At 37.6% G+C, this 15396-nt stretch overlaps 1 protein-coding gene across 4 annotated transcripts in view; it reads left to right on the forward strand.

Moving 5' to 3' along the window:
- Nucleotides 1-15396, forward strand: part of PIK3C2A (phosphatidylinositol-4-phosphate 3-kinase catalytic subunit type 2 alpha) — a 110925-nt gene that overhangs the window by 18282 nt on the left and 77247 nt on the right. For all 4 annotated transcript variants that reach the window (XR_003915308.1, XM_029956653.1, XM_029956655.1 and 1 more), the window contains exon 2: nt 6706-7841. Coding sequence is in view for 3 of the 4 variants with exons in the window: in XM_029956653.1 (XP_029812513.1) it covers nt 6771-7841 (1071 nt within the window). In the remaining variant the exon portion in view is untranslated. The remainder of the gene's footprint in view (nt 1-6705; nt 7842-15396) is intronic.

Here is a 15396-nt window from a genome sequence, read left to right on the forward strand (position 1 = left end):
CTCCACTGACTGAGCCAGCCAAGTACCCCTCCTCTCCTATTTTTAGTTTTCTATTGCTCCCTCCTACTCTTAGTTTCCAAGATAATTTTTTTTGCCACTGTGTGTTAATTCTGAATTCAACCACATGATTTTTCAGTTTTGGTTGAATTATTAATAAGCCCTTTTAGGGGCGCCTGGGTGGTTCAGTCAGTTAAGTGTCTGACTTCAGCTCAGGTCATGGTCTCATGGTTCACGAGATCGGGCCCCGCATCAGGCTCTGTGCTGATGGCTCAGAGCCTGCTTCTGATTCTGTGTCTCTGTCTCTACCCTGCTCTCACTTGCGCACGCCAGCTCTCTCTCTCTCTCTCAAAAATAAATATTAAAAAAAAAAGCCCTTTTAGTCTGGTTTTTTGTTTGTTGCAGAATTTGAGCTTCGCTTTGATAAGAGAAAGACATCTTACATTTTCCAGTGTTTGAAGCATTCGTTTGACAACTACAGTAGAAGTCTGAGTAGAGATAAATAATGGATTCATGCCCTCAATGAAAATGATAAGTTTACTAGTCATGTGGTGATAATAAATAGGCATGTGTTATTAAATAGTCAGTATTAATTGTTTCATGATAGAATTAAAACAATAAAATCTATAAATTAATGCAGAGAGAAATAACCATAGCCTTGAGGAAGAAGTTGGCATTTATAATAGATATGTCTAGGCACGCATTTCAGATCACTGTTAATGTAAAAATATATTGTAGTGAATTAGCACTGCCTGGATTTGAGTCCTGATCTCATCACCTGCCAGCTACTGTGAACTTAGGCAGATTATATAATGTTTATGAAGTTTTTTCATTTGTATACTAGGGATAATAGTAGCTACTTAATATAATTTGGGAAGCTTAAATTAGTTAAAATATTTTGGCAGCGTATACGTATATGTAGAGATATGTAGATACTACAGTTTTAACAAATATTTTCCATGGTTACTACAGTGTTGTTAATTTTATATTTAATGGTAGCACAGTATTCAGTTCCATGGAGGTACCATAATTTATTTTTCTTTGAGATTCATTTTCATTTTAGTGGAGAAATATTTGCATGGTTGAACTGAAATCATTGTTTCACTATTATGTGTCTTGAATTTTAAAATCAGAAAGCATTTAGATGGGTAGCAGGACTGGTTTTATTTTTTCCTGAGATTTAAATTTAAATTGTAAATGAATGTCTACCACAGAAGAAGCCAAGAGCTTTTAAATTAATTCTTTTGGGTCTGCAAATGGTATCCCAAAGTTTAACTGAATAGTTTAATTGCCCTCTTTTGAAGAATTTAAAGTAGCTACAGCCTTGTGATCATCACTGGGTTACTCTATGTTGGGAAATTTTTGGCAAATGGTATACAGTCATCATTCAAAAACTAGTTATATTGTCTTTTCCAGCTTGAATTAGGAGAACAGTAGCATTAAAGTTTGCATTTGGAATTAGCATGTGCAAAAATTGTTTCCTGATAAATGTTTGTCATCAAGTGAAGTTTAATTTTTAAAAATTAATGGAGCATGTCATTGTAGCAGCCACAGAAAAATAGCTGAAAGACTGGGTTACTTTTGGACAGTCTTTCAAATCCTTTATTACCATTTGAGTATACATGCATGATAATTTTTTGGAAAGCTAAAATACGGTAATTCAACTGCTAACCGTTCACTCTTAACTCTTAGAGTTTAATTTAGTTTAGCCTGTGCTTCTTTGGGTTAATACTAGGGATAGAGCAAGCAAATGAACTGATATGAAAAATACGACATTTACTGTTAAAGTATTTTACAAACTACTTATCTTATACCTTTGTTAGTAAATAAGAGGTAACATTAATTTGAAATATTTGGAGTGTGTTCTCTATTGAATAAACTGTATCTCAAACTCACTCAAAAATCCAGATTTCCTCTTTCAGAACAATGTCCTATCATTACCAAATACAGAAGACAGGAAAATACTTAAATAGGCATTATTCTAGTGGAAAATGAATTGCAAGTCAATATGTTTTTCTCTTTGCAAAATGCTCTAATCCATTCGATATTGTGAAAAGTGGACTGTATTGTGGGGTTCAATAACAGTTAAACTTGATTAATTTTTCCCACCATATATCCAGTTATGTGCCATCTGAAATCTCTTCTTCAAAACTCATAACTCTTACTCCATTCTTTAAAACACGTGGTCATTAAATTAAGCTTGTATTTAAAAAAAATTTTTTTTAATGTTTATTTTAGACAGAGCATGAGCAGGGGAGGGTCATAGAGAGATCCACAGAATTCAAAGCAGACTCCAGGCTCCTAGCTGTCAGCACAGAGCCTGACGCCGGGTTGGAATTCACAAACCTCGAGATCATGACCTGAGCTGAAGTTGGCCGCTTAATCGCCTGAGCCACCCAGGCACCCCTAACTTAAGCTTTTAAATGTTTTTATTAAGCAGGGTGCTTTTAAGTGTTGTGGGACAGAAGAAAAAAAAAGTAGGTCTCTGCACTTAAGCTTATTCTAATCTGTTGGGTAGACATACAAATTATAGATTCTGTGTTAAGGAATTTTTAGTTGTTATGGAGGAAAGTAATGTTAAACCAGCTTAAGCAAAGAGGAATTTATTGGCTTACATAAATGAAAAGACTGGCCTTGGACAAGGGTTGGATCCAGACACTTAATGTAAGATTCAGAATCTCTTTCATTTTATTTATCGTACATAGCTCTGCTCTCTTCTGGCTTGGATCCATTCTCAGGCAGCATCTCCTTCGGTGGTGGCAAAGATGGCCACAGCAGTACCAGGCTTACATCCCATCAGTTCAGCAACTTCAGTGATAGGCTCCTTTCTATATAGTTTCAGAGGTCATGGGATTAAGTGTAACTGGCAAGACTTGGACCCTTTGGTGTGGTTGGGGATGGGAGAGAGGGGAGTAAGGATGCTCCAGCCCTGTTTGAACTAGATGGAACAAAAGGGAAATGACCAGGTTCTAAAAAAGAAGATAGAGTTTACCTACAAGAAGAAAGGATACCGAGGAGGCAAAAGCAGCATAACATCTATAAAAACGAAGATAAAAATTTTAATTGAGCTAAAAAGATAGTTTTTTTTAAATGTTTATTTTTGAGAGCGTGCAAGCAGAGAAGGGGCAGAGAGAGGGGGACAGAGGAGTCAGAGTAGATTCTCCACTGACAGGCTGACAGCAGTGAACCTGAAGTGGGTAACCTTATAAACCATGAGATCATGACCTGAGCCTAAGTCGTAAGCTCGACTGACTGAGCCATCCAGGTTCCCCTAAATAGATGGTTTCTAAAAGGAGCTACTTTAGGAAAGTTTCAGACAGGTGGCTGTATTTGAAGGCCCTGAAGGGCAAGTATAATTTTTCCAAGGCAGAAGGAGTATAAGAAAGGACTTTCTAGGTCACTCATCTGAGAAGTTTGGCAGTGAAAGAAAATTAAAATGGAAGCGATTGGAGCCTAAAGAGGAATGTTAAGACTACTTTCCCACCTTAAGCATTTTTATGGCAAAGGAGCAGAAAAATTAATAATGCAAAGAAGGCAATCACTGATAAATAGAATTCAGTGAGAATAAGGAAATAAGTGAAGGGCAGCAGATTTAGGTAGGAAAAGGGAACCATTCATTCTCTGAGGACAGGTGAAATAAGGTGGGAGTGGTGGCTGTGGAAGTTAAGACAAATTTGCTGTTAAATGTGCTTTAAATTGCTTTCTAAAAGTAAGGAGAAAAGGTGATTAGTTATCTATTGCTATGTAACCATTCCAAAGTGATTTTGTGGGTTAGCAATTTAGCTTGAACTCAGGCTGGGTGGTCTCTTCTGCTTGGTCTTGCCTTCAGTCACTGTTGTAGCTGTGGTCATTTGGACTGTGGATGGATGGTCTGTAGTGCTGGCTTTAGGTTGGTGGTTGGTGATGACTGTTGGCTGGGCCTTTTTCTCCTCGTGCTCTCATCCTCTGAGCCTTCATAGGGCAGTTGCTGCACTCAAAACAGGAAGAGTTGAAACAGTCAGGCTCTTACGAACTTAGAACTCCCACAGTGTCGCTTCTTTCACATTGTCTTGATCAAAGCAAGTCACAGATCCAGCTCAGATCAAGTGGAGAAATAGGCCCCACCTCTTTATGGGAGAACAAGCCAAGTAACTTTATAAAGGGTATGTACTGGAATCAGAGGAATTTGTACCTCTTCCTCTAACAACATTTTGTGAAAAATTTTCAGTCTTGCAGCCAAGTTGAAAGGATTTCACAGTGAATACTCATATGCCTACCAATTAGATTGCACTATTAATATTTTCCTGTACTTTATCAAATATTTATCCATCTATCAGATATTCAATTTATATTATTTTTATATGTATTTCAGAGTAAATTATAGACATCAGTACTTTCCTTAAGTATTTCATGTATATTAAGAGTCAATATTTGTTTACGTTTTTTTCTTAACATGAAATGTTTACAGACAATGAAGTATACAAATTTTAAGTGTATATTGTGCCTAGTTTTGCATTCTGCCACAGAAGGGAAAAACTTGGACAAACTTTTCAGTGAAATGCTTCAGAAGTTCAATTATAGTTTTATAAGAGAATTGCAAATAATGACTTACTTGAATATCTTTATGTCCTCATCACTAATAATTTTTCGTTTAGTATTACCTCAACATTTAGGATTTTCATTTGTGTTACATTAAAAATTTTTTGAACGTTTGTTTATTTTTGAGAGAGAGGGACAGAGTGTGAGTGGAGGAGGGGCAGAAAGCGAGGGAAACACAGAATCCGAAGCAGGCTTCAGGCTCTGAGCTGTCAGCACAGAGCCCGACGCAGGGCTCGAACCCAGGAACTGTGAGATCATGACCTGAGTCGAAGTCAGACTCTTAACCGACTGAGCCACCCAGGTGCCCCTCATTTGTGTTACATTAATTTGAATTCACTTTGGGTGTTTCCCTAAGTCTGTCATTAAACTTATTTCACATATACTATGGACAAGCACTGTGCTAGAAAAAAGGATGTAAGTAGGAGCTCTCTTCACTTCTGGGTATTCAAACTAGACAAATGTCAAATCAGATTAGATTAATAATAGATGTGTTTAATGCCTACATTCAAGGCCAATGGTAAGCACTTTTTAGTTGCATTGTTTCATTTAATTTAAGAGATAGATATTTTTTCATTTTAAAAGTTAGGAAACTAAGGCATGTGAAAAAGTTTTCACTTGCCTGAGCACTTACAGCTTCATAAATCAAGCTGATGTGACTCTAGAACCCAGAATTAACTTCTGGATCACAATGATTAGAAGCCAGAAATGTGCCTTATTTTACACTGTAGCTAACTAAGCCTTTAATTGGTCATCTTGCCTCATAGGGTAATTTTGATCTTGATTGTGTTTATCTTAAGTAGAAGACTACATTTTTTAAGCTGATCGATGAGAAAGTTTAATAAAGTATTTCTATATCTTCTAGTTAATGAATAAATATTTTAACAATTTGAAAAGGAGAATTTTAGTATTATAACTACATTTTTAGTTAAACTCTGTCTATGCCCAATATAGGGCTTGTGAACTCACAACCCTGAGATCAAGAGTTGCATGCTCTACTAACTGAGCCAGCCAGGCACTCTAGTATTATAACTAATGATTTAACTGCAAATAATCAGATAAATGTGTGGTCAAAACTAAGTGACGAATTCAGCCATAAATTTAACCTTTGGGTGAAGTATTGTAGTTTCTTATAGCTTTAACACTTTGATTATTTTAATATGTAATATGTCAGTTCTAGATTATAAACCCTTAATCAGTTTTTCATAGATGCTTTTTTTTAAATGTTTGTTTATTTTGAGAGAATGAGAGTGCATGCACGGGTCAGGGCATAGAGCGAGGGAGAGAGAGAATCCTAAGCAGGCTCTGTGTTGTTAATGCGTAGCCAGTGTGGGGCTTGATCTCACTAAGGGTGAGCTACCCAGGTGCTCCTCATATGAGGTTTTGTTAGTAGTTCCTTGATTTTATTGACAAGGTATTGAGCACTTTTATTGCTAATTGGCTTATGAGCAGTTTAACAAATAGCCAAAGATTGAAACCATTTTGACTTACTTGCTATTTGCGTAACGGTAAACCATGTTCAAACTCGTGAAAGTATATGGCTAGCAAACCATTTTGTGCCAAGAATCCTGCCAAAAGTGCCATTAGTTAACAGCAGCCATTGTGATACCTAAAGTGAAAGGTTCTTGGAATTCATTCACCTCACTAGTTTTCCTGTTAGGTCGGGGAATGAGGTAAAATCATGTATATCTAAGCATATCCGTTAGCTCAGTGGTGTATAAGATATTTTTTTAAAGAGTAAAGAACATTTTTTTTTTTTAATTTATTTTGAGAGAGAGCAAGTGTGAGTGGGGAAAGAGAGAGAGAGATGGAAACCAAGAATCCCAAGCGGGCTCCGCACTCCCAGCACAGAGCCTGATGTGGAGCTCTACCTCACAACTGTGCAATCATAATCTGAGCCGAAATCAAGAGTTGGACACTTAACTGACTGAGCCACTTAGGCACCCCTGAGATATTTTAAAAATGTTCCTTTGCCCAGATTTCCCACAACTGTTCATTTTATTTTATTTTTATTTTACTGTGTAGTTTATTGTAAATGACTTTAAATTCTAAGTCATAGTGAGGTAGGTTACAAACAAAATAAATTTGTGTTTAAAAATTCTAATGGAGTGTTCTGTTTCTTTTTGTGTATAGGTCTTACTATTTTGGAAGCTACAAGAAAAAAATAGATTAGGGGAGGTTTGGTCTTTTAAGTGGACATGGCTCAGATATCCAAAAATAATGGATTTAAGCAATGTTCATCGCATCTGGAACCAACAAGAACAAAAGAAGTGAACAAAGAAGAAGCATTACAGATGGAAGCAGAGGCTTTAGCAAAACTGCAAAAGGATAGACAAGTGACTGATAATCAGAGAGCCTTTGAGTTGTCACGTAACACCAGAGAAAAGGCACATGTTTATAACAAACAGGATTATGATCTCATGGTGTTTCCTGAATCTGATACCCAAAAAAGAGCAGTAGATATTGATGTGGAAAAGCTCACGCAAGCTGAACTTGAGAAACTATTGCTTGATGACAGTTTTGAGACTAGGAAAACACCTGTCTTACCAGTTACTCCTGTTCTGAGCCCTTCGTTTTCAGCACAGGTCTATCTTAGACCTACTATTCAGAGAGGACAGTGGCCACCTAGGTTATCTGGGCCTTCCGCTTATACTTTACCATCTGTTTATCAGTCAACTTACAGCAGTAAACAGACTATATTCCAAAATGGCTTCAATCCAAGAATGCCTACTTTTCCATCCACAGAACCTATATATTTAAGTTTTCCAGGACAGTCTCCATATTTTTCATATCCTTTGACACCTGCCACACCCTTTCATCCACAAGGAAGCTTACCTATCTATCGTCCGGTCGTCAGTCCTGACATGGCAAAGCTGTTTGACAAAATAGCAAGTACATCAGAATTTTTAAAAAATGGAAAAGCAAGGACTGATTTGGAGATCACACATTCAAAACCTACGGTCAACAACCTACAGGTATCTCCAAAGTCTGAAGATATAAGTAAATTTGACTGGTTAGACTTGGATCCTCTAAGTAAGCCTAAGGTAGACAATGTGGAGGTGATAGACCACAAGGAAGAGAAAAATGTTCCAGGTTTACTAGCCGAGGATCCTTGGGATGCTGTTCTTCTCGAAGAGAGATCATCAGCAAGTTGTCACCTTGAAAGAAAGGTGAATGGAAAATCTCTTTCTGGGGCAACGGTAACAAGAAGCCAGTCTTTAAATATTCGAACAACTCAGTTTACAAAAGTCCAGGGCCAAATATCTCAGGTATAGTCTTTCCTTACTGACTTCTCAAATTTAGTAATATAACACAGAATTCATGTTTGTATACATAATTTATTAGGTAAAAGAAATCTTTCCCATTTTGAATTTTGTTTTCTTTATCCCTAAATGTGCTGTGAATTTTAGATTGTGTAGTAAAGGATGAAATGTGTTTAGGTCAGGTGAACAATCACTTGCTATTAGTATACTTTTTTCTAGGATTATAAATTAAAAAAACCTCTAATCAAGGATCTGGCTATCACTAATAGGCATTTAGGATAATTTTTATCTCTTCATGTCTTCTTATTATATATGGTCCTACTTCCTCTTCATTATCTTTTATTTTTCATGGTAATCAAGTAATTTTGGTTTTTAACCCCATTATGGAAAATTTTCCATATATTTTGTTGTTCTTAACCATAAGTGAATGGAAGGAAGGGAAGAAGATTCCATAAAAGTCATTAAAGGACTCTCTAAACAGCTATATTGATAAAAGTCCAGAATGTGGTATAGTTGCTGAGTTCATATTGTCTTACTATCTGTAAAACTTAGTTAAGGGTAGCTGGGACAGGATATCTTCCCTCAGAAGAGAGGCATCAGGATTTAGATTTTTTTTCTTTACAAATACAGTATACCATTGCAGGTTTCTATTTTGCTCTTGTAATATCTGTGGGTCTTGAGAATGTTTAAGTCTCATTCTTCCCTTAATGTGAATTACATCATTCAGCTAATTAGATAAGCACTTAGCTACTCTTTAAGCACTGGCAATCAACTAGCCTTTAGGGGAAGCAAATTTTCATGATTTTGAAGGGGTATATGTTGAATTGTGACTAAAAATCCATTTTGAAGAAGGAAGCAGGTAGTAAGAAGTCTTGGAAACACAAATTTTTGGATGGCATTCTCAGAAAAGAGAAAAATCTTAACGAATGCAATGTTTTAAACTGGATTTTGACTACAGCTCACTAACGATATGTTAAGTTCTTTTAAGCTTTTCAGTATTTACAAATTTAGTTACATAATCTCTTAATACTTTCAATTAAAAAATCACAAGTTAATTGTACATTTTATTTATTTTTTTCTTATTTATTTATTTTTTTTCATAGTATTTTATTGTCAAATTGTTTTCCATATAACACCCAGTGCTCTTCCCCTTAAGTGCCCTCCACCATCACCACCACCTCTTTTCCCCCCGAATTATACATTTTAAATTGGGATCCTGAATATAATGTCAAAGTATTTTCTTTTAATATCTCTGTCATACTGTTTTGGTTTTTCTTTTTTGTTTTTACAAAATAACAATCATTGGGCTCCTGAATGGCTCAGTCAGTTGAGCGTTTAACTTCAGCCCAGGTCGTGATCTCATGGTTCATGAGTTCGAGCCCCGCATTGGGCTCTCTGTGGTCAGAGCAGAGCCTCCTTAGGATCCTTTGTCCCCTACTCTCTGTCTGTTCCCTGCTTGTGCTCTCTGAAAAATAAACATTAAAAAAACCAACAATCATTTCCTAAAGTATTTTAAAAGAGAAGGGGAAACTAAGCCGTGAGTCATCCACACAGGCATGTGCACACACACACATGCACACACACAAATGGCAGGGTGGGGGAAATATACCTAAAAGAAGAATTGCTGATAATTCTATATTTAGCTTTCTGAGGCACTACCCAACTTTTCCATAGTGGCTGCACCATTTTACATCCCACCAGCAAAGTATGAGAGGTCTAGTTTCTCTATATCCTTGCCAACACTTGTTATTTTCCATTTTTCGGATTATAGCCATCCTAATGGAGGTGAAGCCGTATCACGGTGGTTTTGATTTACATTTCCTGATGATTAATGTGATGAGTGTCTTTTCATGTGCTTAAATGGCCATTTGTGTATCTTTTTTGGAGATAATGTCTATTAAGTCATTTGCTCATTCTAAAAATTGGATTGTTCATAGCAACTTTACTCATAATAGCCCCAAAGTGGAAACAACCCAAATGTCCCATCAGCTAACGAATGGGTAAACCACAGTGGTATCCTCATACAGTAGAATATTTCTCACAAAACGTGAAATCCTGTTGTATGTTATAAAATAGGTGAACTTTAAAAACATAAATGAAAGAAGCCAGGTACAAAAGACCATGTATTGTATGATTCATTTCATATATGTCCAGAAATGGCAAATCAATAGAGAAAGAAAGCAGATAGTAATGATTGTGTAATGGGTACAGGGATTTTTGGGAGGATAATGAAAATGCTTGAGAATTAGACCATTTCAGTCTTCCTACCATAGTGGTGATGACCACACAACACTGTCAATGTATTGAAAGCTAGTGAATTTTATGTTCTGTAAATTTTACCTCAATTAAAAAGTATATTCAAGGCACTGGTTCTTCTGATCCTCCCATCCTGCTCAGGCCAGGCCACTGCTGGATTCATATTTGGATCAGTGTTCCAATAGAGAAATCCCTCCCCTACTGTGGGTCTCCTTTTTATAGGCGAAACATGACAGCGTAAGGGCATGATGTCTGACACCATGCAGCCTGGATTAGGGATATCAGCTGTTTCAGGAGTTGTTTGGGAAGGGCAACTGCCTAGAACTTGGAAATCTCAGGAGCTGTGGAAATTTGCAGTTTCTGCTATCAGAGAAAAGGCAGTGCTTGGTCCTATAGGGAGCTAAGTGTAGACTCAGTCCTCCTATTGGTAGAAGTTAGAGTCTCTGAGTGTCCATATAACCCAGAATGAGCTTCCAGATCATTTTCTGATACTCCTCCTTGCATTACACCTTTGTATATATATATGTATTCATAGCTCTGCAATATATGCATTGTGACCACAGTATATAGACTATCTTGATTGAATTTGATAAAATATTTATAAATGACTGGTTTAGTTTATCTGTGTGTTTCAAATTCTAATTTTCTCAGCATCAAAAAACCATTTATCCACTAAGGGAAACATTATTCCAGGTGAGCTGAGATTACCATTTTAGGTGAATTGTGTTTATCATCTTAGATAAGTTGAGGTTTCTGGATCATCTGGAATTATTTACTGTCCAGTGATCCAGGATCAGAACTCAGAACCTAAGAACTGCATTCTTTTTATCTGTGTATAGATGTTCAGACTGAACTTTTTTTTTTAATAGTCACTGAGATAGTTGAGAATTCCTAAGAATCCTATGTGGACAGAGCAACCCGTACCTATTTTACAATTGAGGAAATGTAAAGAAAATAAGGAATTCTTAATTTCTTCATGTAATAATGGTATTGTAAATTAAACAGGCTCTTATATTTTAGAGATGTATACTGAAGAATTTGTGAATGAAATGTAGTAAGTTACAGTTTTAATAGAAGGAGGATCTGGGGATAGGGTGCTTCTATATGTGACAGGATTGGCTATATGTTGATAATTATTGAAGCTGGTGATGGATACATGGATGTTCATTATATTATTTTCTCTACTTTTGTATGTCTGAAAATTTCCATAGTACATTAGAGGTTAAGAAGAAGGTCACAGAACAATTCGTAAGAAGAAAAGCTGATATTCAGAACCATGATGTGACTCTAAAATCACTTCCTCTACCCCATCCAAACTAGTGATAGAACTTTTTATTTTGGAAGTAATAAGTTCCCTGTCAAACATGGGCTAAATAATCAGCCTCCTGAAATTTGTTGTATGTCACCGTGCCCTGAAGAGTTTAGGTTTCTTCAATCTGATTTGGGGAGTGAGATTTTGGAATTTGAGGGAAAAGAGGACTTAAAAAAAAATTCCCTCTTTAAGTGATTCTCGTGTACCTAACCTGTTCCCTTCGACTGGCATTTGGAACTTCTTGACTAGATGATTTTAAATTTAGTTTCTCCATATCTCAGAAGCCTATGAAATTGGGAAAGTGACAAGACAAGTAGCAAAACAAAAATTAAGTACCCTGGAAACAGTTACTTTGCAACGTAGGTCGCTGATGCTTTTGCTACAAAATCCTGCTTCCTTTTCTTTCCCTTTTCCCCTCTTTAGACTGGTCACTTATAGTTCAATTGATGTTTTCTCCACCCTTTCCTTTCGTGGGGACAGGACTGTGATACCCACATGCCTTTCTTTCATTGTCTTCTTGCATACATCTTTTCCTCCTGAGTTTTAATATTTGTCACAGTACCATCTGCTGTTAAGACATGTAAGGCCATTCTGTTTTGTAGCACTGATTTACACATATGGGTCATTTCAGTATTTAATAATATAATGCTATTTTGAGAGTCATTTAAGGCCTTGTGTATTTATCAAGGGCCTCTTTGTGCTGTGTGACAATTTGAGCTGAAGTGTTGATCAGTAATGGCCCAGTAGTTTTCATTAAACTAATAGTTGCAAAGCCAACCTTTCTTTGTCTTCTTTCTATAAAACAACTGTACAGAAACCAACTATTGGTGTTATCAATGGCTAGATCTGGATGGTGGGATAGACTAGTTCTATTACCTCTTTCCAGTCATGTTCAAACATAATAGCATGGTCTGGTCTAGGTATGAGGGATGCCAGGTTTAGGGTTTGACAGGTTTTGAGAACAATATCAGGGGATTATAAATGTATAGCTTGATATTTAGTTGTCCCCCTGTTATCCATTGATGGCCTTTAGTTTCTGAAACTCCTTGAACCTGTTGAGGGGTTGTCATAGTCAATGGCTTTCCCATTGGAAGTTTAGATGCTTCTACTAGTAGTGCAGTAGCTGCTACTGCTCCTAAAGGCAAGTTGGCCATCCTTTGGCTGCATTGTCAAATTTTGGAAAAATATCCTGCAAGTTTCAGTTCTTTTTTTATTTATGTCAGATCTAACATAGAAAATGGAACATGTACCATAATTGTGCTCATTTTGCTACATCTTGAAGTGGATACAATCCTGCCTTAGTCAGAGTGTTTGATAGGTCATCCAGTACATCCCACTGGGCTAGGAGCAGAAGGCTCCGAAGGTTTATTTGGAGGGGAAGTTACTAAGGGTCTGGGCTCACACGTGGGCTTATTGCAACTTTTTCTTCTGCTGATTGTTTGTCTGACTCAGTTGGTTTCTTTGAATCGTCTCTTTTATTTATTTATTCATTTATTTAAATTTAACTGTGTTCTATATTTTTTTATTGAGGTTGGCACATTGCATTCTGCATTTTTAAAAAAGTCTGTTTATTTTTGAGAGAGTATGAATGGGGGAGAGGTGGAGGAAGGGAGAGGGAGAGAATGAGAGAGAATCCCAAGCAGGCTTCATACTGTTATTATGGAGCCCTCTGTTAGGCCCAAACCCATGATCTGTGAGTGAGATCATGACCTGAACCCAAATCAAGAGTCAGATGCTTAACTGTGACTGAGCCTCCCAGATGCCCCTTGGATGGTACATCCTACAAATCTCCCTTAGATTAGGATCCTGACTCAGTGGCATAAAGGTCTGGATGTAGGACCCTTCAGTCCATTTCCCATGATGCCTGCAAAAAAGGTCTAATTGTTAAAGGGTCCTTAAGCTTCAGTACTATTTAATGGGTCATTTTTCATCATCCTCCAGAGAATATTGAGGCCAGGCATTATTACAGAAGAAGATGAGGTGCTTCTTCTTTAAATCATTTTGTCTAGGGGCACCTGGGTGGCTCAGTTGGTTAGCCATACAACTTTGGCTTAGGTCATGATGTCAAGGCTTGTGAGTTCAAGCCCCGTGTCTGGCTGTGTGCTGACAGCTTAGAGCCTGGAGGCTGCTTCAGATTGTGTTTTTGTCTTCCTCTGCCCCTCCTCCACTCTTGCATTTCTGTCTGCCTGTCTGTCTGTCTGTCTCTCTCTCTCTCTCATATAAAGAAACATTAAAAAAATTTTTTTAAATCCTTTTGTTTAAATGGACTCTAATGTGCGAGGAGACGGCCCAAGGGGTCTCCTTTGGGATTGACGAAGTTGATTCCATACTTAATTCCTATAAAATGGAGAGAGTACATTAACTAGTAGTCCATTACCAAAATCCCCATTGGATTCCATAAGGCATCTCATCAGGAATATTGCCAAAGGTTCATGGGCTTCAGAGTGGTGGGATGTGTCCCTCATTGTTAGCCACTCTGACACCTTGGTGCCACTTGAAAAGCTGTTGGACCTTTCTTCGCTTCCCTGCTGCATCTTAGGCTACAGTAGGTGACAGTGAATGGGCAGAACTGCAGCAGAGGTTGGGGCTTCCTCTCTCCATTTTGAGAGAGTTCATATATTTGGCAACCAATAATACCTTTGTTAGTGCTAGATCTTGTATCAAAGGATGGAGTAGAGGTCTTGGCCTTTGTTAATAAGGGGCAGCTATTTTGTATCATGTTACGTGTCCTATATCTAAGTTAGAAGTACTTCCAATCTGAGAGCAGTACTGAAAACAACACACAGTCCATGGGGAAGGACAAATAAAATACGTGATAAAACGAAAATATGGAACTCCTGCCTAATCTGGGAAACTTTCTCATGAACTTTAGCCATAATCCAGTCCCAAGGGAGTAGTGCTCCGTTGGGTCAGTGCCCGACTGATCCTTTTCTGGAAGCACTCAGTCAGACATATCTTGGATTTTATGCTCGTCAAGGGATTACATCAGGTTATTTAGTAGGAAACTTTACATGGGAGTCTTGAGATTGGTGGCTGTACTAATGACGTATATGGCTGTCCCATGTCTGAGAAGAATACAAGCATTAAAAGAACAGGTAAAACAGGGAGAGCCTGATTTCTGAGCCGAAGTCATTACGGCCAAAGTACTGGTGCCCAACTGGGTGGCAGGAGTTTGTCCCTCCCCATAATATAGCCACAAGCCAGAGGTTCTCTCCTGAGCACTCTGGCAAGACATGTTCTGAAGGGTCATACTTTTTAGGATATCTATGAAAAAGAAAAAGAACAGATAAGAAACAAAGACTGGGAGTAAAGACGACTTGGAAGTCCTACTACCAGTGCTCTTGGATTCACTCTGTTGTCCCTGTATGGGCCATCAAAAATGTTAGGACATCTTTGTACACAACAAAGAATTCTTGAGATGTTTTATGGTACAATTTAGTAGGTTTATTTAAATAACATGGGGACAGGACCCGTAGTCCGAAAAAGCTGTACCTTTTTTTTTTTTTTAATCGGGGAGAGCACAAGTTGGGGAAGGACAGAGAGAGGAGTACAGAGGATCTAAAGCAGACTCTGCGCTGACAGGCTGACAGCAGTGAGCCTGATGTGGGGCTCACACTTCCAAACTGTGAAATTATGATCTGAGCTGAAGTTGGGTGTTCAACCGACTAAGCCGTGCAGGTGCCCCAAGAGCTGTACATTTTGTTGATAATGCTGGTGGTGATATGCTGTGTGCTCAAGGGTGAGGGGACATGCAAGGAGTATTAGATCATAGATATCTTCAAATTTCTACTAGTGAAACTATTTTTGCGACATTTCTCTGGTGCTTATCATTCAATATTAACTTTTGGTGAATAGAAAGGTTATAGAAAGGTTAAAATTAAGCAAATCCTGTTTATGTTTTCAATGTGAATTGAGAAATTCAATTTAGTAACTTAATTTTAACGTCCATTGTGTAGGTGTGCCTGGGTGGCTCAGTGGGTTAAATGTCCAACT

Source organism: Suricata suricatta, chromosome 11, assembly GCF_006229205.1.
Source record: "Suricata suricatta isolate VVHF042 chromosome 11, meerkat_22Aug2017_6uvM2_HiC, whole genome shotgun sequence".
NCBI classification, from domain to species: Eukaryota; Metazoa; Chordata; class Mammalia; order Carnivora; family Herpestidae; genus Suricata; species Suricata suricatta.